Source organism: Microcebus murinus, chromosome 10 (assembly GCF_040939455.1).
Source record: "Microcebus murinus isolate Inina chromosome 10, M.murinus_Inina_mat1.0, whole genome shotgun sequence".
NCBI lineage: Eukaryota > Metazoa > Chordata > Mammalia > Primates > Cheirogaleidae > Microcebus > Microcebus murinus.
Genome location: NC_134113.1, coordinates 52943583 through 52971108, shown reverse-complemented (window position 1 = coordinate 52971108; position 27526 = coordinate 52943583). Strand labels below are relative to the sequence as shown.

The window sequence follows — 27526 nt, the reverse complement described above, 5'->3', positions numbered from 1 at the left end:
AAAGTATTTTCTAGGGTCCTAGGCAGAGCCCCTCCTGTGTTCTCTTCTGCTCTGGAGGCAGTGGCTGTGCTGAGAGCGAGGGATGGGGCCACTGCTAGGGGCTGCTCATAGTCTATGTGGCTGAAGCCACTGGTCTGGGGTCCAGGTGGCCCACCTTGGGTTCCCCTAAGCTCCTCTTGCACCATCATCAGGGAGTCACGCCAGGAAGCCAGGAGACCAGAACATGGGAGGACTAAGACCTTTCCCGGGGCAGGAGTGTGTTAGCACTGGAGGCCCAGACTCAACCAGAATAAGAATCGGGATTCCTTAGGTGGCCACGTGAACAGGGGTGGGGGCATCGAAGCCACGCATCTGCTGCAGGCCACATATGGGTGCACAGCCATCCCTTCAGGGCTCTTGATATGGGTGGGGCAGCTCCAATGTCATGTCCATCCCACAGAGAATGCTAGTGTGTGTCCTTTAGGGACAACATGCTGCAAGCCTCTCTTCCTTTGCCCAGTGAGAAGCCTTCTCGAGGGCTGGTGACTTCGTGAAAGCTGGTGGAAAAACAGAGCACTGGCCTCGGTGGGACCAGAACCCATGCTAGTTGTCCCTAGATGGGAGACTGGATGAGTCCATTCGCCTCCGAACCTCAGTTTCCTCATTTGGGATAACAGAATAGTAATAACTACCACCCAGGATGGGTGGGGGTGATGAGGTGACAGGGTCTGCAGATGATTGTGCACACGTGCTACAGATGCAAACATCGGGATTAGGAGGGCTTGGGATGGGCCTGGGGGCTGTGATTCCTAACTCCCTGATTGGCGCTTTGCCACCAGGCCTTTTCAGCCCTCCTTAGCCCAGGCCCAGAGAACAGCTGTGGCTGTCTGTTGGGAGATGCCTGGCATTGGAACTGCTCTGGGGGGGCCTGCTCCCTGCCTGCCTCCCCTTCTTCAGGGCAGTCTCCCTGCAGCAGCTCCACCTCCAAGTGTCTCGGCCTCCCTGGCTGCTCGGCCCAGCCACTGTGCTGGCACAGACCCTGGTTTGACGACCAGTTATAAATAGCCCCTGCACCCACAGACTGGGTGCTTCTGGAGTGGGTGCAGAGGACTTGAGAAGAGGCAACCAAGCTTGCCATCTTCCCTGGGCCAGGCCCAGAGCTGCCATGGAGGCACCCAGGAGCGGTTCCGGGGGCACGTGGGCCCAGGCAGCTGAGGAACCTGCCCTGGGCACAAGGCTCTGCAGGCCCAGGTGGCTGGCCAGGACTGCTGTAGGCTTGAGGCATCACTTCTTTATTGGATGACCAGGGCTAGAGCATGGGAGGGTGGTGAGGGCCTGCCAGGCCCCTTGGGGTTGGAGGAGGAACAGCGTGGGCCTGTTTGCCTGCCTGATCGCTTCCTTTGAGCCCAGCTCATTATCGGGCAGCTGAGCAAAGCCTCTTATTCAGAGGTTGGGGGTGGGCAAAGGGAAGGAGAGGGCAGGGCCCAGAATATACCACTGTGGGGCCTGCAGTCCAGCACTAAATCCCCGTAGCCCTCGACCCCATGCCGGGGGAGGAACATTTTGTGGAAAAGCCCCATGCCTGGAGTCAGAAGCCCAAGTCAGACACCCCCAGCGACAGAGCGTAACTGTGTACAGATGGTATGACCTCCTTTCTCATGGGTAAGACAGAGTTGATAATACTCACCTTGCAGGACCACGGCATGGATTAAGTGAGGACAAGGCCCCTGAGGGTGTGCTGCCGTTGTTCAATGAGCCCGAAGGAGGCCGAGTGGGCTGCAGCCGTGCACCTGCAGGCGGACTTTCCTGCTGACCCTGCCTTCTCTCCCTGTCCCCAGGCTGCCCCAAACCCCGTGCAGACACGCCAGGCCCTCAGCCCCAGCCCATGGACCTGCGGGTAGGCCAGCGGCCCACGGTGGAGCCCCCACCAGAGCCCACACTGCTGGCCCTGCAGCGTCCCCAGCGGCTGCACCGTCACCTCTTCCTGGCAGGCCTGCAGCAGCATCACTCGTCAGAGCCCATGAGGGTAAAGACAGAGCTCCCCGAACACGGGCTGACCTTGGGTGTGGCCCACAGCCTCCCTCCCTCCAGCCTCCATAGACCCCAGCCTCAGTCCTCAACGCCTTGCCCCTTCCTGGGCTGCTGGCCCTGCCCACAGCTTTCCATGGACACACCAATGACCGAGTTGCAGGGCGGGCAGCAGGATCAAGAGCTGCGGCAGCTTCTCAACAAGGACAAAAGCAAACGAAGTAAGGATGGGTGCTGCCCCAGCCTGGGAGCCCATGGCCGCCTGTGTGGGCCTGGGAGCGGCGAGGGGCACAGCAGCTGGGCCACCAGCCACTTGCTCTCCCTCTGCTTGCCTGACTCAGCCTGGGCGAGGGGGGTCTGCAGCCTCCAGGGAGGGGTGGGACCTCCGCTTGTCTCTTGCCTGAAGAGTCCCTAGGGTGCATCACACTGGGGGTGTGGACAAGGCAATGGGCAGACAGTGAACCCAGGAGGCTGCCCATCCACCCACTCCCAGCCCATACATGACTCCCCCCTGCAGGTGCCGTAGCCAGCAGTGTAGTCAAGCAGAAGCTGGCGGAGGTGATTCTGAAGAAGCAGCAGGCAGCCCTAGAGAGAACAGGCCACCCCAATAGCCCCAGCATCCCCTACAGGTAACTCCCTCTCCCCACCTGCTCCCTCCTGTCCCACCGTGCCCCACATGCATACTTGCCTCTTCCTCCCCAGGTGCCTTCGCCTGACCCATAATGTGCCCCTATCTCTCTCCGCTCATCGCTGCCCTCTTCTCTCTTTCCATGATCTCTCCCTACCCCACCTGAGGCCCCCACACACGTCCTGCTGGCTTTCTTCTCTTACACAGGAGTCCCTTCTCTCTTTGTTTCTTCCCCTAAGCACAAAAATGTGCCAGTTCTAGAGCAGGTTCTTGCCCCAGGAGACAGACAGTCTCCACTGGGCCCATCCCCCAGGCACTGAGACCTGGCTTCTCTGCCTAGATCAGAGCAGGATGGGTGGCCCACTGCTGCCCCCTGGAGACAGTCCCCATTCCTGCCGGCCCTGTGCTGCTGGCCCTGCCCGCCGCTGCCTTCCTAGCAGGTCCCAGGCCCAGGTGCCATGCTCAGGAAGGTGCCTGTGCAGCAACCGCCCCTCTGAAGTGCCTGGGCGCTCCCTCCACAGAACTCTCGAGCCCTTGGAGACAGAAGGAGCCGCCTGCTCCATGCTCAGCAGCTTTCTGCCTCCTGTGCCCAGCCTGCCCAGTGACCCCCCAGAGCACTTCCCCCTGCGCAAGACAGGTGAGCTGGGCACACGAGTGGGACCCTGCCGGGAAGTGAAGGGGGAAGGGCCTCAGATGCAGGTCAGCAGTGCAGAGGGTGGGGGCCCCGGTCCGTGGGCTATGGTCTTCTCTCTGGCCCTGCCTTCTCTTGCCTTCACCCAGAGGTGACTGGGGGGGAGGCACCAAAGGGTGGCGTGGGGGCCTGAGTAATGCTGGTGCTCTCTGCAGTCTCTGAGCCCAACCTGAAACTGCGCTACAAGCCCAAGAAGTCCCTGGAGCGCAGAAAGAATCCGCTGCTCAGGAAGGAGAGCGCGCCACCCAGCCTCCGGCGGCGGCCTGCGGAAACCCTCGGAGGTGAGGGCGGCTGCCAGCCTCGATCCTGGCAGGTCTTGCCCCTTTGGGTCAGGTCCCATCCAGATGGGGGTCCCCTCCTCAGGGCTGCTGTGTGGTCATACAGGGCGTGTCCTACAGGGCATGTTGCCGGAGGGGGTTGGGGGAGGTGCTGACTCCTACCCTGCCTAGATGTTGGCTCAGCTGACATCTGCCCAGGAAAGGGCAGATGAAAAACTAGTCCCCAGGTGCTGTAGGCTAGGCGTGGCCTGCCTTCGCTCTGCTCTTATGGGAAGAAGGCAGGAAGCAGAGGCTGCCCATCAGGGAAGAGGCCGCTTCTGGGTACCCTCTTGCCCACTACGGCCTCTGATGCACCTCCTTTCTCCCACCCCAGACTCCTCCCCCAGTAGTAGCAGCACACCCGTGTCAGGGTGCAGCTCCCCCAATGACAGCGAGCATGGCCCTAACCCTGTCCTGGGCTCGGAGGTAAGGCCTTGCCAGGACTGGGCTCTCCTGGGGCAGTTCTGAGGCTCAGCCTTCTTCCAGCAGACAGCCGACCTGGGCTGGGGCTGCAGGGTCTGGGCAGCCCGCAGCAGAGCCTCTGGGGGTTCTGGGGAGTGTGCCGGGGTGGAGGGCTGGGACCGGTGACCCCTGGCCCTGCTCCCCATGGCAGGCGCTCTTGGGCCAGCGGCTGCGGCTGCAGGAGATTTCTCTGGCCCTGTTCGCCTTGCCGACAGTGTCCTTGCTGCCCGCAATCACACGGGGGCGTCCTGCCCCTACCAGGGTGAGTGGCTGGGGCGCCAACCCCTACTTCAGGCCCCCCAGCTTCTTACACTCCCTTTTCCTACTGCTTCACCCCATCACCTCCACTGCTCTCTGCTGGAACATTCTCCCCCGTGACTTCTCCCCACCTCTCTCCCAGGCTGATGGTGACCGCAGGACCCATCCAACTCTGGGCCCTCGGGGGCCGGTCCTGGGGAGCCCCCATGCTCCCCTCTTCCTGCCCCACGGCCTGGAGGCCGAGGCTGGGGGCACCTTGCCCTCCCGCCTGCAGCCCATTCTCCTCCTGGACCCCTCAGTCTCTCATGCCTCCCTGCTGACTGGTGAGTCCCTGCTCCTCTGGGGGGGGGGAATCCCTGCACCCTGCTAAGGGCCAAGCTTGGGAAGGGACCCCTGCTTCTTGTCCCTCCCTTGCACCTGTTCTGTGCATGTCCCTGCTGTGCCCGGTCCCCACCCCATGCCCTCGCTTCTTTCCACTGCTCCCCGTGGTCCCCTCCTTATGCCCCCGCCACCCCATTCTTTCCAGTGCCTGGGTTTGGGCACCTGCCCTTCCACTTTGCCCAGTCCTTACTGGCCACCGAGCGGCTCTCCGGGTCAGGCCTCCACCGGCCACTGAGCCGGACTCGTTCAGAGCCCTTGCCCCCCAGTGCCACCGCCCCCCTACTGCTGGGCCCACTGCAGCCTGGCCAGGAGCGGCTCAAACCTCACATCCAGCTGATCAAGGTGAGAGGAATTGGGTAGGGGTGGTTCTGAGTGGGTGCTTACCTGGGGCCTGGCGGGGGCCTGAAATAAGAGGGGACTTAGGAAGGGCTGGGACCTGGAGGGCTAGAGGGAGGGTGTGGCTTCTGGGGGCCCAGAGCTGCTTGGTGCTGGAGTCCTTGGCCCTGCGCTCCACCTCCCATCCCACGCCCATCACTCCACCGCGGCCTCTCAGCCAGGCGTCTCCCCTCCCCAGAGGCCAGCCAAGCCGAGTGAGAAGCCCCGACTGCGGCAGATCCCCTCGGCTGAGGACCTCGAGACAGATGGGGGCACAGCGGGGCCGCTACAGGACGACGGCCCAGAGCACAGGGAGTTGAGCCACGCACAGCCCGAAGCCAGAGGCCCTTTTCCTCTCCAGCAGCACCCGCAGGTACGGCCATGCCCGCACGCCCCTCGGAGAGCGTGTACAAGACCCTGCGGCTCAGCGTGCAATGAGGAAGGGAGGGAGATGTGGTAGCAGTGCAGGGGACAGTGCTGGGACCCATGGTTACCCTACAAGATCCTGGGTGCTGCATCCACACCAAGATGCGGCACATACACGTGTGCGCACATGCACACTCACACATAAACACACACGCACACGTACACATGCTCCAGCGGCCTGCCAGTCTCAGGGTGAAGCCTTGTCCCTTTTCTAGCAGGGAGTCTGGGCTTCCGTGGAGCCATGCACACCCTGTCCTAGCGTGTCGCCCCTGTACCCAGGCACAGGTGGTTAGGGCAAGAGGCAGGAAGGACTAGACTCGAGCACTCCAACCAGAATGCTCTCACCGTGTGAATCAAGCCGTGGTGTGTTCGTTTGCTAGAGCTGTTGGGACAGGCACCATAGACTGGGTGCCTGAGACAGCAGAAATTTGTCACCTCTCAATTCTGGAGGCTGAGGAAAGCCCAAATCAAGGTGTTGGCAGAGTTGGTTCCTTCTGAGGGCTGCGAGGGAAGGAGCTGTCTGGAGCTGTCTGGCATCTCTCCTTGGCTTACAGAGGGTCATCTTCTTCCTGTATCTTTGCATGGTCTTCCCTCTGTCTGTGTCTGTGTTCAAATTTCCTCTTTTTATGAGGATAGCAGTCATAGTGGATTAAGGCCCACACCGATTACCTCATTTTCACTCAATTACCTCTGTTTGTAAAGACTTTGTCTCCAAATAAGGTCACATTCTGAGGTACTGGGGGCTAGGACTTCAACATGTGAATTGGGTGAGGGGACACAGTGTGACACTTGGGGCCATATGCGTGTTCTGGGGCAGCTGCACAGTCTGGAGATGAGGAGATCCTGGTGAGAGCTGGACCCAAGTCCCCTCACCTGCGTTCTGGGTTCAGAGTCCCAGGGAGCTCTGGTGGAGCTGGGTGGTCAGTCTGACCACTGGCGGCTCCCGAGACCTCGGACAGGACGCTGAGAAACTGGAGACTGACGCCCCCCTGTTTCCCTCAGGTGTTGCTCTGGGAGCAGCAGCGACTGGCCGGGCGGCTCCACGCGGGAAGCACCGGGGACTCTCTGCTGCTTCCTCTGGCTCCGGGCGGACACCGGCCCCTGTCCAGGACTCAGTCTTCCCCAGCCGCGTCTGCCTCGCTGGCAACCTCAGAGCCCGCCAGCCAGGCCCGAGTCCTCTCCAGCTCAGAGACCCCCGCTGGGAGCCCGCGCTTCACCACAGGTGAGACTGGGGTGGCAGCAGGGGGAGGCAGGAGGGGGAGGCTCAGCTGCACAAGCCCATGTCTGTGTCCTGGTGCTCAGGACATTTTAGAGGCCACCGAGCGCTTAGTCTTGTTACAGCCACGCAGCGCCCGTGAGGCTGGTGGAGCAGGTGGTTAGTTGGTTGGCCATGGAGGACAACACGGCTTGGGAAATCTAAGGTGGCAGGTTTGTGGTCAGACGGCAAGTGCGAGTCAGGCCAGGATAAGAATTGCAGTCTCCTGCCAACGTATTCAGCCCATTTTTGAAATGACATTTATTACTGTCATTCTGCTTATAGAAAGAGCTCAGAATTATTTTAAAAAGTTTGAAAAGTACAGAAAAGCATAAGAATAAAATAAAAATCACCAGCCAGTATCCCACCACCCAGAGGTTACCCTTCTTAAATTCTGCCATAGTTCAATCCAGTCTTTGTTCTAGCCATGCGTGTATGTGTGCGGACGCCGTCAACACGTTAACTATGCTTTGTACCCTGCTTTCTTTGGTTAACATGTTATGAATGCTTCTTGACACATTAAGGTTTTTTTTTGTTTGTTTGTTTGTTTTGATACAGAGTCTTGCTCTGTTGCCTGGGCTAGAGTGCTGTGGCATCAGCCTAGCTCACAGCAACTTCAAACTCCTGGGCTCGAGCAATCCTTCTGCCTTAGCCCCCCAAGTAGCTGGGACTACAGGCACATGCCACCATGCCCGGCTAATTTTTTCTATATGTATTTTTAGTTGGCCAATTAATTTCTTTCTATTTTTGTAGAGACGAGGGTCTCGCTCTTGCTCAGGCTGGTCTCAAACTCCTGACCTTGAGTGATCCTCCCACCTCAACCTCCCAGAGTGCTAGGATTACAGGTGTGAGCCACCACACCCGGCCAACACATTAAGTTTTAAAACTGAGAGTCTCATAGTATTTTATTTTTGTTCAGTGATTTCTTAGTGGTTGGACGTTGAGATTATTGCTTATTTACTTTCCTGCTGCATAAATCTTCACTCATGCTTGGCATCATTTCCCAGGGTTCACTCTTGGGGAGTGGCATCCCTGGGAGAAACAGTGTGAGCATTTTGAAGGGCCTTGGTGTCCTGAGATGCCCAGGAACTCACCTTCCCACAGCACCGTGCTGGTCCTCCCCATAGTCTTCCCACAGGTCAGACTGAAAGAGTCACTTCTCCAAAGCTGTATTTGCCTTATTACATGGCCAGTGTCATTGTGGGCTCCCTAGCTCTTGGTTTTGGGGTTTCCTGGGAATTCTTTCTCCTCTGCTGCCCCTTGGTGGCCTCTCTGGGGTCCTGACAGCCAGTGTGAGACTCGCGCAGCAGGCCTCGTTGTGCGTAGACCCTGCGCACTTGAGGGCCTGGTGACGTGTTGGCGTGTGAGCAGTCAGGTCAGCTCGGCAGGGAGGCAGCGGCTCTGTGGCCGCTGCGTTGGCTGGTGCTGTGTTGTCTGAGGCCACCTGGGGAAGCGTCAGGGTGTGCAGACGGGTGTGACAGGCTGAGGTGGCAGTGGGGGCAGGAATGTGTGGGTGTGTGGGGGTCGTGGCCATGGAGGTGGGGGAGGCCGTGGGGTCCTGGTCCTGACAGCTGCACCCGCAGGGCTGGTCTATGACTCAGCAATGCTGAAGCACCAGTGCTCCTGCGGGGACAACAGCAGGCACCCGGAGCACGCTGGCCGCATCCAGAGCATCTGGTCCCGGCTGCAGGAGCGGGGGCTCCGGAGCCAGTGTGAGGTGAGGAGGGCAGGTGAGGGTGAGGTAAGGGCAGTGGGAGCGGTGGGGCGGGAGGCCCCGGGGCGAGCGGAGATGAGGGGCAGCTGGGGCGCTGGCGATGGGAGGGGTGGGCAAGGGCTGAGGAGCTCTGTGGTCCTTCCTCAGTGTGTCCGGGGCCGGAAGGCCAACCTGGAGGAGCTGCAGTTGGTCCACTCTGAGCGGCATGTGCTCCTCTACGGCACCAACCCGCTCAGCCGCCTCAAACTGGACAACGGGAAGCTGGCAGGTAGGCGCTTGGTGGTGCCCGGGCCCCAGGTCTCGCTCAGCCCCTGTGCTCTCAGCCCCGGGGGCTGTCCGGCAGCCTCCTGGACATACGTCCCTGCTCCAGCTTGCTGCGCTGGCCCCTCTGCTGCCCACCCCAACTCTCCCTGCACTGTTTCTCCCCTGCACGCCCGCCCAGCCCTCGCCAGGGCCGCCTGCTCCCGGCCGGCCGAAGGCTGGAAGCATTCACACTCACGCTGCCGGGCCTCTCCCCACAGGGCTCCTGGCACAGCGGATGTTTGTGATGCTGCCCTGTGGTGGGGTTGGGGTAAGTGTGCCCAGGGCCTCGAGCGGGCATTGCCAGGGGCTCTCGGATCTCCCCCCTTCGGTTCTCCCAGGCCCAGCCCCTGCCTGCTTGTTCTTGTGCTTCTGCTGGGCTGGGCAGCCAGGGACTTCCCCACGATGCCCACTGCAGGCTGGAAGCCCCTCAGGGCCCAGGGTGTCCCAGCCATCGTGTCTCCCCAGCTGGAGGCCAGTCTAGGTTTGCACTGAGAAGGTGTTTGGTGGACGCTGAGTGAGGCTTAAAGAGCAGGGCCAAGACTGTGCTGGGATCATCTCCCTTCCTGAGACCCCAGTGGCTGGGCATTGGCCAGTCCATGGCAGAGTAAGGCTGGTCTCCAGACCTGGGACTGCCTGGCGTGGGGCTGTAGGGTGCTTCTGGTGTCCTTGGTGACCCAGGCACTTCCCTACCCCAGGACGCAGCCCTCTTACCCCCAGCTTTGCTTACCCCTCACCTGCGGGAGGGGCTTCCTGCCCCTTCTGGCTCGGCTTTCCTCACCTAGAAATGTCCCTGCAGTGCTTTCTCAAGCAAGGTGTGTAGAGGCAGGGGATGGAGGCCTCGCTCTGAGGGAAAGTGGGAGCTCTAGCTGGTGGGGGGCTGTTTGGGAGCCAGTCAGAGCCCTGTTCACAACTTCCCATTTCTTGCCACTTTCTGATTTTTCCAACTGTTGTTGCTTCTGTTTTCTCCTCCCTCTCTCCCTCTCTGTCTTTCTCTCTTTCTCTCTTTCTCCAGCCTCTTGCGACTCTCTCTGCCTTCCTCGCCTCTCTTGGTCTGCCTCGCCCTCCCCATCTCCCCATCATGCCCCCCTTGAGGCCCAGGGACTGGGTTTGGGGGGCCTGCCAGCCTGGGCTAGGGGCCCTGAGTGGAAGACAGTGGTGCAGACGGCCCCTCCAGCTCCGACCATCCCGCAGGGCCTGAGCAGAGTCAGCTGGGGCTTAAAACCCCCTCCCGGCCCAAACCCCAAGTCCCGCCCAGGTAACGCCATGCCCCCTCCCCTGACCGGGGAGGCAGGTGCGATGCTGCCGGCAGAGTGCTGGCCAGATATGGGCTGGTTCTGGGACTTAAGCTGGGAAGGAGAAGTTGTGCTGGGATTGGGGACACAGGAGGCCTTGCCTTTGGGCGGTGGGGCACTGGGGAGGCAGCGCTGTCTGCCCAGCTCCCTGCCCCTGGGGTCCTGGCCCTTGGGTGGGGTCTGCCCCATGGGGCCGCGGCTCCTGTGTGAAGCCTTGGATGATGCGGGCCCTGACTCTGGCTCCTGCAGGTGGATACTGACACCATCTGGAACGAGCTGCATTCCTCCAATGCAGCCCGCTGGGCCGCTGGCAGTGTCACCGAACTCGCCTTCAAAGTGGCTTCCCGTGAGCTGAAGGTAGGAAGTTTGGGTTGAGGTGGGCCCACCACAGGGAGGCAATAGGGTGGAACAGTGGGGAATCCAGGCCCAGGACCCCAGATGTCTCGTTCCTCTTGGATATTGCCACACGGGTTTGGGAGGAAAATCGAAGGCTCTAGGGACCAGGTTGAGACTTCAACCCTAGGTTCATGTTACTTAGCAGGGAGGCAAGCTGCTTGTGACCTCTGGTCTCCAGGAGACACAGGGTTCTGATCATCTAGGATGATTTAAGGTCCACTGTGTGGCTGTAAGCAAGTCTTGGGATGTCGCTGGCCCTCCAGTGCTGAGTTTATGTAGACTGGTTGGTGCCTGTGCTTTTTGCTCTGGGCTGCGCATCTTATGGGACATGTCCTGCGGCCCACACCCCGGTTGTCTAGGAGTGTATAGCCCAAGGCAGTCACAGTGTCCTCAGTGTCAGAGCACCTCAGTGGAGCTGAAAAACATGGCTCTACCATTCACAACCAGACAACCTCGGACAAGTCGCTTAGCTCACCTGAGCTTCAGACTTCTAATCAGTGGACTGGAGATGATAGTGTGTGTCTTATGAAGATGTCATACGGAGGATTAGGTAACAACCTCACAGAGATGCTGTGAGGATGAAGTCCGGCATTTACGAAGTGTTTGGCAGTGCCAAGTGTGTCATTTTTGCTTGACAATCAGTAGCAGTTGTCATTGCCAAGTGATAATAGCTGGGTCACCCCAGGATGAGGGGCTCTGTGTTCATGTGCAGCCTGTAAGCAGAGGGCCTGCAGCATGAGGGTCCAGCTCTGGGCCACTTCGGCTCCACATGGACAGGGTCAGACATGCTGGCAGCTGATGCCCTGTGACCCCTTCTCAGAGGAGGAGGCTGGGGCTGGGGAGCTGGTACGTGGCGATGAGGGTTAGCGCGTTCTTTCTCTTTCCAGAACGGTTTTGCCGTGGTGCGGCCCCCAGGACACCATGCGGATCATTCCACGGCTATGTGAGGCCTGGGGGAGGCCTGGGTGGGGTGAGGTGGGGGGCAGGCCCCCAGGGCCTTCCTGCAGGGACATTCCCCTCCTTCCCTGAGCCTTCTGGGGCTGGGCCAAGCTAGCGGCTGGGGGAGAGAAGGGGCCAGAGAGGTGGGGTCGTGGGGAGGGAAAGGGCCAGCGGGACTTCTCTCTCCTCCCCGCAGGGGCTTCTGCTTCTTCAACTCCGTGGCCATCGCCTGCCGGCAGCTGCAGCAACAGAGCAAAGCCAGCAAGATCCTCATTGTGGACTGGGTAGGTGCCTGCCCTTGCACCTCAGATCCGAGAGTCCTGTGGGGAGGGACCGCAGCCCGGCGTTAAGAGATGTGGTTCCATGTCTTAGTTCTGCGCTAGCTGCTCTGAGCCTCAGTTTCCCCTGTGTAAAATTCCGATGAAGATAACACTCATGTCACAGGGCTGTTGGGAGGCCCAGAGGACATGGTGTGTGGGAAGGCCTTCAGCCAAAGCGAACTCCCACAGCAGATTGGAGTTCTCATTTGAGTGCTATCTTTTAACCTCTACTGTCTTCTTTTGGCAGATCTAATAATGTCTGCATTTCCCCTACAGGTAGTTATGATAAGAATAATAGCAGATAATATCAGTGTTCCACTAATCACATCCAGACACTGATGGTTTTACAGCGATGGATTTAATCCTGACTGTAACCCATTTTACAGATGAGGAAAGTGAGCACAGAACAATTAAGTGACTTGCACACACTCACTCACCTCGTAAGCCGTGAGACGGATCTGAACGCAGGCCGGTTAGCTCTAGAGTGCACGTATTTAACTACTAAGCTATGTCCCTTCTGCACTGATGGCTGTGAAAGGGACACAGCAAAGCAGAAGTTGAAAACCGTGGAGGAACTTTGCCCATGAGCCCATGCCTGGTCTTGTGAGTCACCTGTAGGCTCAGCTCTTCCTAGGAGGGGTGGGGCCAGGCCAGGGACCTGCCCCTCCATAATAAGCTCAGTTTCTGTTCGCCTGCGTCACGTTATGACTTCGTGCAGGACATGGCGGCGAGGGTTCCCGATGTGTGTAATCCTGGTCTCTTCTCTCTCTGCCACTAATCACTCCTGCCCCCGCCACATGCTTTCTGTCTCATGTGGGCCGGCCTGCCGTGGCTGCCTCCTCAGAGATGGAGATGCCTCCCTCCTTTAGGATTTCATACTATGGCTCTAGGAACCCCAGTTTCCAGTCTAGAGCCCCGACCCTCAGAATGGCTACTGACCTTGAAACCCTTTTAACTGTCCTGGTCCCATATCTCTGCTTTCGTGCCTCCCCTAATCCACTGCCCATCTCCCTATGCAGGACGTTCACCATGGCAACGGCACCCAGCAAACCTTCTACCAAGACCCCAGCGTGCTCTACATCTCTCTGCATCGCCATGATGATGGCAACTTCTTCCCAGGCAGCGGGGCTGTGGATGAGGTGACCACACGGTGGGGCCATATCCTCCCACCCTGTTGACTCTCCTCCTGGCACTTAATCTGCTTTCGTCACCACGAGCTGTGTGGCCCTGAGCAGATCGTTTAGCCTCCCTGATCCTTGGCTTCCCCATCTGGAAGTGAGGAGGCTGATGGACTGGCCTGGTATCTGGGCTTCCCCTCCTGGGGCTCTGCTCTCCTCATGTCTCCCTCATGTCTCCCTGCGTCTGTTTCCCAGGTAGGGGCTGGAAGCGGTGAGGGCTTCAACGTCAATGTGGCCTGGGCTGGTGGTCTGGACCCCCCCATGGGGGATCCTGAGTACCTGGCCGCCTTCAGGTAAGTGCTCTGGGGCCCCCAGAGGAGGAAGGCCACCCTCTCCTGCCCCTTTCCCAACAGCAGCCGGTTAGGGGCGATCAGTTGGATTGTCACCATGTCCCCACCGGTTACGAGACATTGTAGACAAACTCCAGTGGAAAGACAGAACACACACAGAAGTCAAAGGGTGCTGTATAAAGTCCCACATTAGCAAGAGCCAATGTTGACCGACTGCGCCAGACAGGCAGGGTGGAGTGAGCAGAGCTGCCATATTTAGTCAGAGGAGGCTGCCTGGAGGAGGTGGGCTTTGAGTAGGAGAGGAAAAACTTAAATTGGGGAGGAAGAGGAAAAGCAGAGGATGTCCCTGTTGGGGGAGCACCTCAAGAAAAGCCACTCCGGATCTGGAAGAGGGGCTCAGGCTCTGTTCAGGAGCCCTTACATACTTCACACTAGGGGCCCTGCACTCCATGTGGGAAAAGAGAACTCTGGAAGTAGGTCTCCAAAGTTTTCTGTAGATATTCTCCACGAGAGCTAATTCTGCAGGATCCCTGGACGGGAGTTCCTGGTGTCTGTGCCAAGATCCCAGGGCTTTGAAGAACACCAAAGTGGACCTCAGAGTTGGGTCAGGGCCAGAGGGAGGCAGCAGTGGGGGGCCGGCAGGGGAGGGGATGAGTGAATGGAGCTAGTGGCCCAGGACCTCAGAGGCCCAGGACCTAGTTGCCCTGGTCAGCACTCCAGTGTTGAGTAGCTGAATGCCACAGTGCTCAGTCACTTGGTCCACAGCACCCAGCGTTTGCAGTTCCTGGGCCAGTTCCCAGCCTTTCAGCTGGCTGTAAGAATGCTCCTTCCCTGTGCCCTGCTCACTGCACCCACAGATACACATGCACTCCTCCTTCATTCCCTGGGGGCTGAGTCCTCAGGCTGTGTGCCAGGGACGCAAGTGGCCAGCCAAAGTCAAGGAGGCAGAGGACCTGCTAATCCTGCTGGGGGAGTCGGTGTCCTGGAGCCCTAAGAGCAGGGCACCCCACAGCAAAGATGGCCAGGCCCTGGCCTCTGCCCTCAGCAGCGCTGTGCAGTGTGGTGACCCCTCTTTTCCTTGCAACCTCACAGGATGGTTGTCATGCCCATCGCCCGAGAGTTCTCTCCAGATCTGGTCCTAGTGTCAGCTGGGTTTGACGCTGCCGAGGGTCACCCAGCCCCTCTGGGTGGCTACCACGTTTCTGCCAAATGTAAGGGGGCCCCAGCTGAGGAGGAGGTGTAGGGACGGAGAGCCAGGCTGTGGGGGGTGGGGAGGCACTGCCCAAGTCTAAAGGGGATGGCAGCAGTGGCTGGCCCAGGGCCGTGAGCCTGAGGACTGCAGTGTGGCAGCTGGCCCTGGGATTCCCTGGGATCTCCTAGCTTTGCACAGCCCAGGCCCTTTCTGGGACCCAGGCCTGTTCACCACGGAGGGCTTGACCAGGTCAGCCCCCTGGGGACTTCGGTCTGACACACAGAAAGCTCAGCCGCGGAACTCCCCAGCCCAGCTGAGCTGTTTGCAGGTGGGGCTGGCCGCTCCTCCACAGGGAGGATGGGAGGGGCTGCGTCCTCTCCCTCAGCCCCGTGGGCCACAGGGCCCGGAGGACGGAAAGAGGGGATGGCATGGTTCCGTGAAAAAGACTCGGGCTGGAGTCGATGCCCCGAGTTCAAGTCCTAGCCCTGCTGCTGCTGACTAGCTGTGGGGCCTTTCTCAAGTCCCCAAACGTCTCTGAGCCTTGCGTGGGATTCAGTGTGAAAGCACTTTGGAGACTAGTGACGTATGCATTTCAGTCATTATCTACAAGGGAGGAAGCAAGCAGGGAGACGGGGGTAGAGAATGGGCCACTGCTCCTCCATCCTCGTCCCCTCCTATTTCTCCCCACCCGGCCGTCTAGGTTTTGGGTACATGACACAGCAGCTGATGAACCTGGCAGGAGGCGCGGTGGTGCTGGCCTTGGAGGGCGGCCATGACCTCACAGCCATCTGTGACGCCTCTGAGGCCTGTGTGGCTGCTCTGCTGGGCAACAAGGTGAGCTGTCCCCCTCCCCCACCCAAACTTCTGTGGGGCAGGTGAGCCCGGCTCCCCAGGACGGCCGAAGAGCAGGCAGACGGGATGGGACAGGGCAGGAGTGGCCAGGTCTGAAACGAGGTAGGCAAAGTGGATGCCTCTTCCCCAAGTCAGGTCTAGGGCCAGCACCTCCTGACCTAGGAGTAGCTAGCACCTGTGCCCATTTGTGCCCGAGGGCTGGGGCCCTTGGGGTGGGAGAGAGCTGGGCCTGTGGGTGCCTGAGAGACTGGTGGCTGAGGTCCTGTTTTCTGTAGGTGGATCCCCTTTCAGAAGAAGGCTGGAAACAGAAACCCAACCTCAATGCCATCCGATCCTTGGAAGCCGTGATCCGGGCACACAGTAAGTGTGGAGATAGGACAGTCACCGAGCCCAGACCTGAAAGAACCTCAAAGATCCACTGTCGCCAGTGGCCGGAGCTCCAGGGCTTCCAGTGCCAACCAGGTGACCTGCTGTTGGTCTGGAGTAAGATTCCTGAGTCCCCCCAGCAGTAAGGGTGGGCAGCCCCCCATGAGTGGGCACCTGTGAGCCCTCCAGGTAGACACAGCAGGGGCCGCCAGACAGGGGCCTCCTCGAGGCAGGGACTGGCCTCCCCTCTGTAGCCACAGCCCTCGGCCAGGGCCAGGCCGATGCAACACTCAGGCCTTGTTTGCCAGAGGCCGAGTCGCCACCCCTGCCCCGCTCGTGGCCACGGGCACCGTGGGGGTGCTGCCTGTCTGGGGGCCGGGCCTCAGAATAACACCCACATTTGGAAAGAACTTTTAAGTTTTCAGCTTCAGCCCAACATGTGTTGAGCACTTTATGTAAAGAGCCAGAGTTTATGCTAGGGACATAAAAATGAATAAAGGGCTGGGGAAAGGAAGTGCGCATAACAGCAGAGACTCTGGTTCTTTCTGTGGAGGCCTCAGGCTGGCAGGTTGTGCGCTGGGCGGGCTCCCTGTACATCAGCCCTCGAAACACCCCCATGGCCTGGGTGGGGCAGTGGCAGCCCACACAGTGGCTGTGGGACAGTCAGCTCTCCCAGCGCTGTGTTCACCCCAGCTCCCACACTCTCCTTCCCTGGGTGCTGGGCCGGGCACTGGTGGTGACACCGTGAGTAGGACCTCGTGCTGTAGGAGGCCAGGGCTCGGGATCTGTGGGGTCACTCTGACAAGGACCCCGTATGCAAGGAAGTGGGTCATCCCAATGCTCTCAGGAACCCACACCTAGGACAATGGGTCTGAGGTGGCCTTTCAGCCACAGGGCATGGGAGGAAGGCCTGGTCCTGCTAGGATCCCCTCAGGGCCAAGTGGAACCTGCTGTGCTCACCCTGTCAGGGCTGGGCGGGGGCGGGGAGGAGGGTGACTGGCGGGGAGGGGCAGCTGGGAGAGCTGACCCCACGCTGAGGATGGGCTCGCTGCTCTTGGGTCCTGGCCTGAGACGCCTGTGTCTGGTGTAGGGCGCAGCGCGGAGGGACTTGCATTCCCCGGCCCTCTCTCACCAGCTTCTCGCCCCAGGTAAATACTGGGACTGCATGCAGCGCCTGGCCTCCTGCCCCAACTCCTGGGTGCCCCGGGGACTGAGGGCCGATTCGGAAGAAGTAGAGGCAGTGACTGCGCTGGCATCCCTCTCTGTGGGCATCCTGGCTGAAGACAGGTAATGCCAGAACCTGGGCCTGGGACCTCTCCACGCCTCTGATCCTCCCTGCTAGAAGCCCCCAGATCCCCGGTGCAGCCCCCCCCCCCCCCCCCCCCCGGCTTCCTGACCAGCGCTGGGAGGGAAGCTTAGCTGCAGCCCTTCCTGAGGCCCCGGCCCTCCGGCACCCCACCTTGTCCCTCCCTCCAGGCCCTCAGAGCAGCTGGTGGAGGAGGAGGAACCAATGAATCTCTAAGGCTTCGGAACCTTCTGTCTACCCACCCTGCCCTTCGGACCCGGTTCTCTTCTCATCTCTGGCAATAGCCCCCGTTCCTGGATCTTCAGAGATCCTGAGGGCAGGGGGTCTGGGCCAGAGAACAGCCTGCCTGCCTTGACAGTCACCACAGGGAGGCTGAGAGGGCCCCTGGGTCTAGGACGGGCACCAGAGAGGACCCTGAGAGGAGTTTGGGCAGCCAGGCCCCAGCACAGCTCTCTCAAGAACAGATCTACCCCTTCGGTGTCTGGGCCCCAGGCGGTGGCCCACGTCCCTCAGGACTGCACAGAGGAGGACTGGCTCGGTCGGGCCCACACTTAACCACTATTTTTGGCTCTGCAGACCCCAGACTTTGCACACAGCCCCAGGCTCCACACAGAAATGTGAACTTGGCCTCAGCCAGGGTGGCCCTTCCTAGGCTCTGTGGGCTGGAGGTAGGCAGGGGGCCAAGAGGTCCTGTATCCCTGAGTACAGGGGGTCCCTCCTCTCACCTGCTTCCTCGGAAGACTCTGGAAGCTTCCCTGCAACACTGGGCACTGAGACGAAGCTCCCCCTGAGAGCAGCTGTCAGCAGAGCTCCATCTGGTCCCTGCCCCCGCCGGAGGCCGCCCTGCATTGACCATCTCGGCCCTGGTGGAGCAGACAGGTGCTCTTGGAGTCCTGGGCTTCCTGATCCAATGGTGCCAAACCCTTCATCTCCCATCAGAAGCACAGTGTGACCCCCAGGGACCCCCCAGATGCTGCTCCCTCCATGAGCCTTGTTTCTGGGGTCTCCCCCCAGCTCTCACTCCTGTCCCATGTGGGACTAGCCTGGCTGTGGGGGAGGAGTTGGAGAGCGGACACAAGACGCAGGAGGGGAGGCTGCCCTGGCAAAGTCTTCAAGGCTTTTGGGGGCCAGGCCTGGGGCCAAGAAGGAAAGCGTTTGTGCGTAAGCGTGTGCGAGTGAGGAGTGTGCGTGTGCGTGTGCGTCTTCCCCAGGACTCACCATACCCTGTGTATGTATGCATGTTTTTGTAAAAAAGGAAAAAAGGAAAAAAAAATGGAAAAAAAATCTGAATAAATGTTTTATTTGCTTTAAAAGTGCCTGTGAAAGGGCCCGTGCCGTTGCGTGTGCGTGCACACGGACGCAGCTGCACCGCACAGCGTGTGTCCCACTCGGAGCCCAGAGCAAGGGATGAGCCGGGCTGGGCTGCAGCCCTGTCTAGCTCCTTGCTCTTACACGGCCACTGCCCTGCAGGAAGAACCCATTCTAAACACACCCCAGCTATCCCCCCTGCCCCACTGTGGGGTGATAAAGAGGCAGCCCTGGGCTGAGTCCACAGACATAGGGCCCAGCCCTGGGACGGGGGAGGCAGGAATACAGGTGCTCAGCCCTAGCGAGTCATGGATCAGACACCCCTGGGTTCAAGTCCCAGCTGGGAATTCAGGTAAGTCCCATCACCTTCCGAGGCCTCTGTTTATCAGCAAAAGGCTCCGGAAACATACTGTTTACAGTTCCTTCTGCTCTAATGTGCTGTGACTTCTCAAGCATACACCGAGCCTAGAAGAGAGAATGGGCGAGGCAACAGGCCCGGGCAAGCGTGGCCGGTATAAGCAGAGAGGAAGGCGCCAGGGCTGCCAGCACCTGCCTTTGCAGTCGAGTCTGCCAGGCTTTTCCAGCAGGAAGAGCAGCACCTCCTTACCTTAGACCTGGCCCCAGGCCCTCAGCAGCCTGGCAGGCGTGAAGGGAAGAGGTGCTAGTCCCTTTCCCATCTGGCCTGGCCTCTCATGTGACGGACACCAGATCCCAGGGGGGTTGCTGAGGCTGGGTGCGTGGGCATCCTAGCTGCTGCTTGTTCCCTACAACGTGGACTAGGGAAATGGTTTGATCCGATAGCGAGAGATCTATTACCACCCTCCGCCCCGCCCACCCCTCCTAGTCCATCCCCCCTCCAGATTCCCTCCCCGCAAGTAACCACCAGAGGCTGTCTGATAGAAATGGCTGCTGTATTTCTGCTAAAGTGACAGTGACACAGATAAGGCAAAGAGCTGAGGGGCGGGACACAATCGTGGGTCTATGGGAGAGGGGTAGACCGTGCAAAATGGCAACCTAAGGTAAAAAGATCTAGGTAACGACAGGCCCCTCCCTCCTGAGTTAGGTGAGCCCTTGGGCCAGTGTATGGGCAGGAAAGCAGACTTAGTCCTTCAGAAGGGAGATTTAAAAAGATAAAAGCTCTAGTTGAAGGGCAGTGAGCAGGGGCTGGAGTGGGAGAAAAGGTACCTCATGGCCGGGGGTTTGGGTGCAATGGTACTCTGAGGAGGCAGAGTGGAAATGCAGGGCCGGGGGGTACACAGTACAGGTTTAGGGGGCTCCTTCTAGCCTATACCATGTTGCCCCCTTCCCCACAGCCCTTCCAGGGGCAGGAGCACATTCTCAGTGACCCTTAGTCTGGCCTTGTTGGGGGAGTCCCGTGTTGGGGTGTGGGGATGCCTCTGTATGTTGGGGGTGGCAGGGAGAGGCCGATGGCTTCTGGCTCTAGCACACTCGTGGGAGACCAGCTCAGGGTGGGAGGGCAGGAGGAGGGACACTGAACTCTCCACTCAGCCCCCCAGGCCTTGGGGAAAGAGCCCAGTGTCGCATCTCAGACTCATCGGCCCCCAAGCGTAGGTCAAGGCCTCTTGGTCCTACCCCTTGACCTACAAAGATTCCTCACTGAGTGCGAAGGAAGCATCCACTGGAGAAGGTGTGAAGCTGCCCTCCAGGCAGGCCAGCCAGGAGCCATGTTTTCCACCACACCCAGGTCTCCCCTGACAGCTTCCTGGAGACCACACTCGTCTTGTTGTGCACTCTCTGCCACAGTTCTGGGGTGCCAAGGGGGTGGGATCAGGCCCCCCCAGTGTCTCAAGAGACTAAGTCCAGGTCCTGAGGACCCCCAGGGTGCAGAGACCTCACCCCTGGGTCAGAAGTCGCTGAGGATGCTGATGTCTGCAAAGTCGGCCCGGTAGCGGTGGGCGTACAGGCTCAGCAGAAAGGCCCACTTGAAGGAAATGAAGCTCCAGACGCTGGAGAGGTAGTAGCTGCTGGGGTCTGTGAGGCCTGCAGGGAGAGGAGCCCGACAGTGACTCAAGAGGGGCCCCGCTCTCAGCCCCAGCACCATGCCACAAGGCCAGCTGCTCAACATCCCGGCAGCTGAACCGTCCCCACAGAAAGACCTGAGTGTGAAAGAGGTTTCAGAGCATTCCAGGGGTTGCAGGAAGGAGATCGTGGGGGTGAGGGAATGGCAGGGCTGGCCAAGCACAGGTCTGTATCATGCACTCTGCTTTTGTGACATGTACCCCATGCCAGCTGCAACCTGCTTTAGTTAGCATCGGATTCCCCGCGGGCAGGGAGAAAGGTCTCTGGGTACTTTCTGCCACCGCCACCAGAGGGCGCCCCGACCCCAGAGCTGGACAGAGACTGAGCGGTGCCAATAGCTAATGCGCATGGGCAGTGCTCAACACTTCCCGCATTCTCACTGAACACCCCCATCGCTAGGGATGGGGACTCATTCTCCTCACTTTCACGATAAAACTACCCACGCTCAGGGAGGCTAAGTGGTCTACGCGGTCCCTTGGACGTGAGCTGCGGAACCAGGACAGGAGTCCCGGGGTCTATTCCTAAGCCCCGCGCTGCCCCTCCACGCCTCTTCGCGGTGGCACTCACTCTGGTGCTGGGTGATGGCCAAGACCAGGAAGGTGCAGAAGGCGGCGACGGAGACGGCCGAGAAAAGGACGCCCACGAAGAAGAAGCCGCGCAGCCCCTTGAGCCAGGTCCTCCAGTAATCCTGCATGTACATCACGTGCGTCACCAGGACCCACAGCGCCAGCACACCTGCGGGAAAGACTGGGTCAGCACCCCGCCCGCCAGCCACCACGCAGCAGCCCGGGGGCCTCCAGGATCCCCAGGGCTCTTTGAGTCCACTAGGCCAGGCCTATCTGCATACGAATACTAAGAATGCTGGCCTTCCTCACTGGTTCCCTCGTGACTGCAGAGTGCAGCTTCCCGTGGAGCTGGACAGGGCCCATGGTATCACCAGGACTTAGATGCAGAAGCAGATAAGAGCCTCTAGCTGCCTGCTAGCAAGCCAGACATTAAAGAGATTTGCAAAAATAGAAAACCCTGCATTCTTCTCCCTGATTGTTTTTGTTTTGAAAAGATGAATATCTCTCACAAAAATGTTATTATGCTGTTAACTCAATATTATTTTTAGTATTACTTTCAAGTATTGAAAAGTGTTCTAGGTTTTAACTTCTAATATGGTACATGTCCATAGATATAACCCATGTAAACAAACTTTGCTTCGAGTTTCACTACTTTTCAAGAGCATAAAGGGGTCCTGAAATCAGAAAGTTTGAGAACCTCAGCAGCCCAGCCTGCTCTCCCGGGACTTCCCACTGTCCACCCTGTCCCGGGGCCATCCTCCCGGCCCACGCTCTTCCTCCACCTGGCCCTTGGAGGCCACAACATCCAAGTTTCAAGGCTTATAGCTGGGCTCTTAGGCAGCAGGGCTCTTCCCAAACTCCCTGCATTGGTCTTGCAGGATAAGAAGGCCCAGCCATGAGGACTCCAGGGCCACCCAGCACCCAAGAAGCCTTCTTGCTATTGGCCAGACCTCATGCCACTCCCTCTAGTTTGCAGCTTAGGGCAAGCCAAACACCCCCAGCCTTTCCTGGGCCTGCCCTCTGGGCCTGGGTGTGCACTTCCCCTAGGATGCCAGCTGCCACTTGGCCAATACAATACAATACAATACAAAACAACCCTCTGTGCCAGGCAGTGCCTGCTAGCACAGCCCAAAGAGTGGAACGAATATCAATTCCATTGGCAAGGGTCCGGATGGGGCCATGGGGTCCCAGCAAAGGAGGAATGAGGAAAGCGGCAGAGTCAGCTGCAAGCTCTCCACCTGCTGGCTTGTAGGGTGTGGGCCACACAGGCTTCTGTGCCCTAGGAGTCAGGAGGCCTCTGCAAAAGGGGGTGGCATACACTGCATGTAGTCTCTCAAACATACAAGGAAGGATGAGCATCTGGCCAGGAAGAGTGGTTATCTCTGTCAATGGAGAGGAGGAAGGGAAGTTGATAGGGAGGTAGTGTAGGGAGTGCTTTGACTGAATCTATGCTATTTTATTGCTTAGGCTGAGTAGTGAATATAAGGATTTTGTTAAACTGTCTACTCTTTTTTACATGCCTGAAATATTTCATAATTTTTTAAAAAGTGAAGGGGGAAAAAAAGGCAAGAAGAAGCTAGTTATCATGAAGCCAAACTCTGGATACCAACTAAGAAGCTGTCGCAATTCAGGTAGCCTGGTGAGGGACAAAAACCCACGAGCCTGCGAGCCAGGAAACCTGAGGCCTGGTGCTGGCATGCCCCAGAGTCCTGGTGTTTCCACATCTAAAAATGGGTGAGCCCAGAGGTCCCGCCAGTCTGGATAATCAGGGACCCTAGAGTTCTACCCTAGGGAGAGCAGAGGTCCACCAACCCCAAGCCTCCCCTCCCACACACTCTCCCAGCTCTGCCCCTGCCCCCATCCTCAGGGTTTGGGGGCCTGGAAAGTGGGTCTCCTCACCCCTGAGATTAGGGATAAGCATCTTCCATCCTTGCCTAGTCGGGCAGCTGGAGCAGGCCAGTCGTGGACAGAATATAATCCCACGGCTGCTGCTTACATCCTACATGATCTGGATTTTACACCAGCCACTGTCCTCAAAAGTCCCACTTCTCTCACATCATCCTAAGTTTTCACTTGAAGGAGATGTTTGTTTTCTTAAAGGGCCCTAGGGATGAGGCTTGTTGTCACTGAGTACATTCAAGGAACAGCCAAATGGGCACCTGTCTGGGACAGGTCCACTCGCCCTCTGTCTCCTCACGCCACAGAAGGGCTGGGGAAGTTGAGCTCCAAGGTCCTTTCCCACTTGAAGATTCTGGAAACCAGCTTAGGAGAAAAATAAGGAGGTCAGAGCAATTCCTCTGTGACTCAGCAATTTCTGGGTTAGGAAATGCCGAAATAGAGGCTCTTGAAGATGCCAGCTTAGTCCACTGGCCACGACCCAGCAGTTCCCCAAAACTCCCACCCCCATGTACACACACATACCCAAGAGGGCTGAGGCCAAGAGGGAGAGGAAGACGGCCGTTTGGGGTGTTCTGGGGCCCTGTTCTTTGTTAATAAGCAATCATGACTTTACCCGCCTCTCACCTCCCCTCAACCCTGCTCCAGGCCCTGCACACAGGCCTCACATCCAGATAAACACTCGCCTAGTCTGGAGGCAGGACCACTCCCACCACCCTGGCTCCCACCACCCTCATCGGAAGAGACCTCCCTACCAGCTCTACCCAAAGGGCTCACTGAGTAAGCTGGAGCCCTCATAGGTCCCCTCCCACCCCTCAGGCAGGAGGCAATGTCCCTCAGCCCTGCACCCTTCCCTAGGATATTCCGTGACTCCAGCAAGCCTGGTCTACACAGCTCTTGGAAGAATGGACAGATCACCAGCCCCCCTGGCTGCAAGCCTGTGCCAGACCACACCCTAACTCCACCCCACCTGCTGCAAGGAGCAGGGCCCCTGCTCTGCTTCTAGGCTTACAGCTGACAAGCTAAGGGCAAGGAAGGTGCAGGACTGGGTGGTGAAAGCATCCCCAGCAGCTGGGCTGGAGGTGAGAAGACAGAAAATAGCCAAGGGAGCTCCCAGGGGAAACGCAGATGCAGACAAGCAGGACACTGGGCCTGGGTCGGGCCCCTCTACAGTCGGGCACTCCAGCCCTCTGTAGCTCACATGGGAAGAATACAGAGCAATTTGGTCTCCTAGGGCAACTATTCTTTTTCTCTTTCCTTGGCTTACTAAACCTAGAGCAAGAGTCTCTTTCCCCGCCCCCCCCTCCCCCCCCCCAGCAAAGCCAGAGCAGGTGGGTCCAACCTGTGCCTCCCCAGCAAAACCAGCCTTTCTTCAAAGACACTTTTTGCCAGATACCCACCAGGCTGGGAGACTGTGTCCTCACCCACAAACTCTTTGCCCATTGGAACCAGAGCTCCATGGCTGCCCTGGCCCCAGAAACCAGCACACCCAACCAGCCCCTGCCTGGTCTAACACAGGGCAGAAGGAGCATGCTAGGGCTACCCCCTAGTGACTCAGCAGTTTCTGGGCTGGAAAGTGCCAAGTCAGAAGTGAGGTGCTCACAAGTCAGTAAATCCGCTGACACTTCACCCCCAAAAGGGGAAGAAGGCTGACTGGCTCCAGACTCTCTCAGAACCCACTTGGGGTGGGGAAGGTGCATGGCCCTGGCCTGGCCATCCTCTCCCCGCCACCGTGCACCACCACCGCCATCTACCACCACGTAGTTTTGGTTCTTCCATGGCCACTGCCAAAGGTCAAATGCCAGGTCAAACGCCAGGGCCCTACTCCAAGTGGTTGCTGCCCTAGCCTCTCTCCCTGAAGGCAACGCCACAGCCCACAGCTGGCCTGCCTCAGAGGCCAAGGGAAGCCGTGGGGACGGAGAGAGGACAGAGTTTGGGCCAGAGGGAAACTCTCGGCAATTCCCCAGAGTACAAGAAAGAAGGCTTTTCCACAACTTTCTAACAGGCAGCTGGAGATGGAGGATTCAGGGAGTGGACAGAAGAACCGCAACACCTCAGACCTGGAGGGAAGTCAGCTAGCCAGTTCAGGGGACTCTCCCACTCCTTGCAGAAGAGGAAACTGTGGCCCAGGAAGCCTTGGTATGCCCCAGGTCACAACGGCTAGGAACCGCTCACCTCTACTTCCACCAGGCCAGGCTCCGAGCATACCCCAGCTGGGGTCCCAGGGACGGCCCTCCCCCATCACCCCTGTCTTCCCCCTTATTCCAACCATCCTGTCCTGACACTGCCTTCCAAAGGGAAGCAAGCAGCAGGGCCAAGAGGAAACAGGAAAGAAGCTGTAAGTGAACAGTGCAGAGCATGGAAGGTGGTGGGGTGTGGAGGGGACAGGAGCCCACAGGTGGCAGGGCGGCTTGGCAGGCTGAGAACATGCCAGCCAGGGTGCCTACCTGCACTTCCGTGGCGATCCTAGCACTTTGCTTGGCATTGCTTAGACTCGGGCTACCTATGCACCTCTTAAAAAGCAGAAACCCCAGTGGCAATGAGTAAATTAGTTATTTTTAGTTATTCCATGTAGGGCTCTTTTAGCAAAGCATTTTAGTAACAGAATAAGATCATCATATGTAAAAGCATTACCCTTACATGTATTTTTTTCCCAAAGTGCTTTCCCACACATATTATTTCATGTCGCCGTGTAACCCTGAGCAAGTTATTTATTTACTCTAAACCAGTTTAGAGTATCTGTAAAAAGGACACAACAATAACTCCTACTTCGTAGGATTAATGTAAGGATTAAATGAAATAAGGGAAGCAGATTACTTAACACAGTGCCTGAAACATAGAAAGCATGAAAAAAAATGTTAGCAAGTAGAAATAGTATTTTTCGTTTTCACACCAATTCTATGGCACAGAGAGGTTAAATTTCGTGCCAAAGGTGCACAGCAAGTAGGGAGCAGTGTCGCGCACCTGGCCTCCACCAGCGCGCCGGTGCCGCCCCTTCCCTCCTTGAGAAAGGTGGCCGGCGGGCTCAGCGGAGGAGCCACAGCAGACGGGTGGCAAAGGCACCAACGTGGGCGGAAAGAAAATGTCCAGTTTCCATCAGCTCCCCCGCGCCGTGCTCCCAGTCTCCGCCGAGGGCTCTGCGGGGGTTGCGGCTCCACACTGGAAGGAGGCAGATGGGTTCCCCAGCCCTCTTCCTTCCCTCACCCAGCACCCGAGGAAGGGGCGCTTGGGGGACGAGGATCCCCGGAACGAGTGTGTGTGTTTGGGGGAAGGAGGTGGCCAGGGAAGCGGGCGCCGGGCGGGGCGCAGGGCCGGCAGACCGGGCGCGGGGACGAAGCCGGGCGGCGCGGCACGCTCCTGCAAACGGCAGCGGCGTCTCGGGCGGGCATCGGGTCCCGGGGGCTCCGGGGATGCCCAGGAGCCCGGGCACGCGCGGGGCCTGCGCTGCCACCCAGCGTTTTCGGGTAAACACCCCACCGGCTCCCCGGGGCAAGCGCCGCCCAGGAGGATCGTCCCGGAGCAGCTGACAGCGCGCTCCCCGCCGCCGCCCGCCGAGCCGGACCGGCGCCCCGCGTACCTGCGAGCCCTCCCATGGCCGCGGTCCCCGGCTGTCTGTAGACCACCGTCCACACGAGGAAGATGGAGAAGCCGGCCACGGAGCTGACGCCGGAGTAGGCGGCGCGGAGGCCGAGCTGCAGCCGGGACGGGGCCATGGGGCTGCGACGCCGGGCGGCCGAGGCGAGCGCGGCCGAGAGTCACAGGTGCAGGGCCCGAGCCGCAGCCCGAGCCGCCGGCGCCCGGCGCTCCGCCCCGCCGGCCCCCGCGCCTCGCCGCCGGCACAGCGCCCTCCCCGGCCGGAGGCCGCCCGCGCCGGCGCAGGCCGCACCCCGCTTTGCAAAGCCTGCTCGGCGGGTGCCTGCCAGCCAGGCAGAGTCCTCGGCTCCTCGTCCCCAGACGCGCCGTGGCAGGCTAGGTGGGCCTGGGCCGGGCCCGGAAATATGCCTTTATACAAGCAGGCTGCGGTGATTACTTTTCAAATTTTATCTCTAAATAGTAACCACATACTCGTTTAAGATCTAAGTTTCTTGCTAAAATGCATAAAAATTAGGAAATGTAAGAATACACCGTGAATATAATTCCTTCCACGCGTCCCCCTGTCAACCGTCCCTCTCGACACGTCTCAGAAGATTCCTCCGCACACTAATGTTTGAGAACCCCTGCGTCCGTCACCTTCTAACCCCAAGCACCTATTCTCACCCGCAGTTCCCCTTTCTTTTCTTCTGCACAAGCCTCATTCCCAGGTCCTCACCAAACATCACCCCAACCCTCAGAATCAGACCATTCCAAGACACAGTCTGCAGCAGGAGCACACTCAGCTCCGCGGCGCCCCGCTGCTGCTGCGAGGGAAAACCTGGCACAGCTACAGGGCCTCTGCCCCAGGCTCTCACAGTCTATTAGCATAATACAAGGGGAGCCCACCGCACACCTGCGCAAAGTACATAACCAAACCGCTAGTATTATTTCGTTTCCTTTTGCTGTTGTAACACATTACCATAAATTTGCTCACTTAAAACACATTATTTTACAGTTCCGTAGGTCAGGAATCCAAATATGGGTCTCACTGGGCTAAAATCAAGGGGGCATCAGGGCTGCCTTGTCCCTGGAGGCTCTAGGGGAAAATCTGCTTCCTTTCCTTTTCCAGCTTCTAGAGAGAGGCCACCCACATGCCTTGAGTTGTGGTGCTCTCTCTCCTTCTTGATTGAGGGTC

The 27526-nt window shown here is 58.9% G+C and overlaps 2 protein-coding genes across 4 annotated transcripts in view; one reads left to right on the top strand and one right to left on the bottom strand.

Annotated features, from left to right (window-relative positions):
• HDAC7 (histone deacetylase 7) overlaps positions 1-19033 on the top strand; it is a 36155-nt gene extending 17122 nt beyond the window's left edge. Inside the window, exons 3-26 of one of the 2 annotated variants that reach the window (XM_012753117.3) lie at positions 1818-2005; positions 2138-2228; positions 2525-2636; positions 3157-3272; positions 3482-3607; positions 3978-4069; positions 4257-4367; positions 4506-4686; positions 4890-5086; positions 5319-5492; positions 6548-6767; positions 8384-8517; positions 8662-8782; positions 9036-9085; positions 10359-10466; positions 11393-11448; positions 11641-11728; positions 12784-12903; positions 13138-13235; positions 14325-14443; positions 15125-15258; positions 15552-15636; positions 16791-16929; positions 17119-19033. In XM_012753117.3, coding sequence (XP_012608571.1) covers positions 1818-2005; positions 2138-2228; positions 2525-2636; positions 3157-3272; positions 3482-3607; positions 3978-4069; positions 4257-4367; positions 4506-4686; positions 4890-5086; positions 5319-5492; positions 6548-6767; positions 8384-8517; positions 8662-8782; positions 9036-9085; positions 10359-10466; positions 11393-11448; positions 11641-11728; positions 12784-12903; positions 13138-13235; positions 14325-14443; positions 15125-15258; positions 15552-15636; positions 16791-16929; positions 17119-17164 — 2906 coding nt within the window. In that variant the 3' untranslated portion in view covers positions 17165-19033. The remainder of the gene's footprint in view (positions 1-1817; positions 2006-2137; positions 2229-2524; positions 2637-3156; positions 3273-3481; positions 3608-3977; positions 4070-4256; positions 4368-4505; positions 4687-4889; positions 5087-5318; positions 5493-6547; positions 6768-8383; positions 8518-8661; positions 8783-9035; positions 9086-10358; positions 10467-11392; positions 11449-11640; positions 11729-12783; positions 12904-13137; positions 13236-14324; positions 14444-15124; positions 15259-15551; positions 15637-16790; positions 16930-17118) is intronic. The other variant, XM_012753199.3, reaches the window with a different exon arrangement.
• Positions 19034-19150: 117 nt separating this feature from the next.
• Positions 19151-26585, bottom strand: SLC48A1 (solute carrier family 48 member 1). Of its 2 annotated transcripts, none has more exons than XM_012753854.2 (3): positions 26336-26585; positions 20864-21031; positions 19151-20257 (listed from the first exon to the last, which is right to left on the bottom strand). In XM_012753854.2, the coding sequence occupies exons 1-3, from the start codon at positions 26469-26471 to the stop codon at positions 20121-20123; spliced, it is 441 nt and encodes a 146-aa protein (XP_012609308.1). In that variant the 5' UTR covers positions 26472-26585; the 3' UTR covers positions 19151-20120. The 2 variants fall into 2 exon arrangements, with proteins under 2 accessions (XP_012609308.1, XP_075863325.1); XM_076007210.1 differs by lacking the exon at positions 26336-26585 and adding an exon at positions 22101-22236.
• Positions 26586-27526: the final 941 nt, after the last annotated feature.

Excerpts from the sequence above, each read along its gene's own strand:
- SLC48A1 (XM_012753854.2), bottom strand. The coding sequence starts at position 26,471 with ATGGCCCCGTCCCGGCTGCAGCTCGGCCTCCGCGCCGCCTACTCCGGC. Across the intron at positions 21,032-26,335 it reads GGCCATGGGAGGGCTCGCAG|GTGTGCTGGCGCTGTGGGTC; the intron begins GTACGCGGGGCG and ends TCTTTCCCGCAG. Across the intron at positions 20,258-20,863 it reads GGCCATCACCCAGCACCAGA|GCCTCACAGACCCCAGCAGC; the intron begins GTGAGTGCCACC and ends CTCTCCCTGCAG.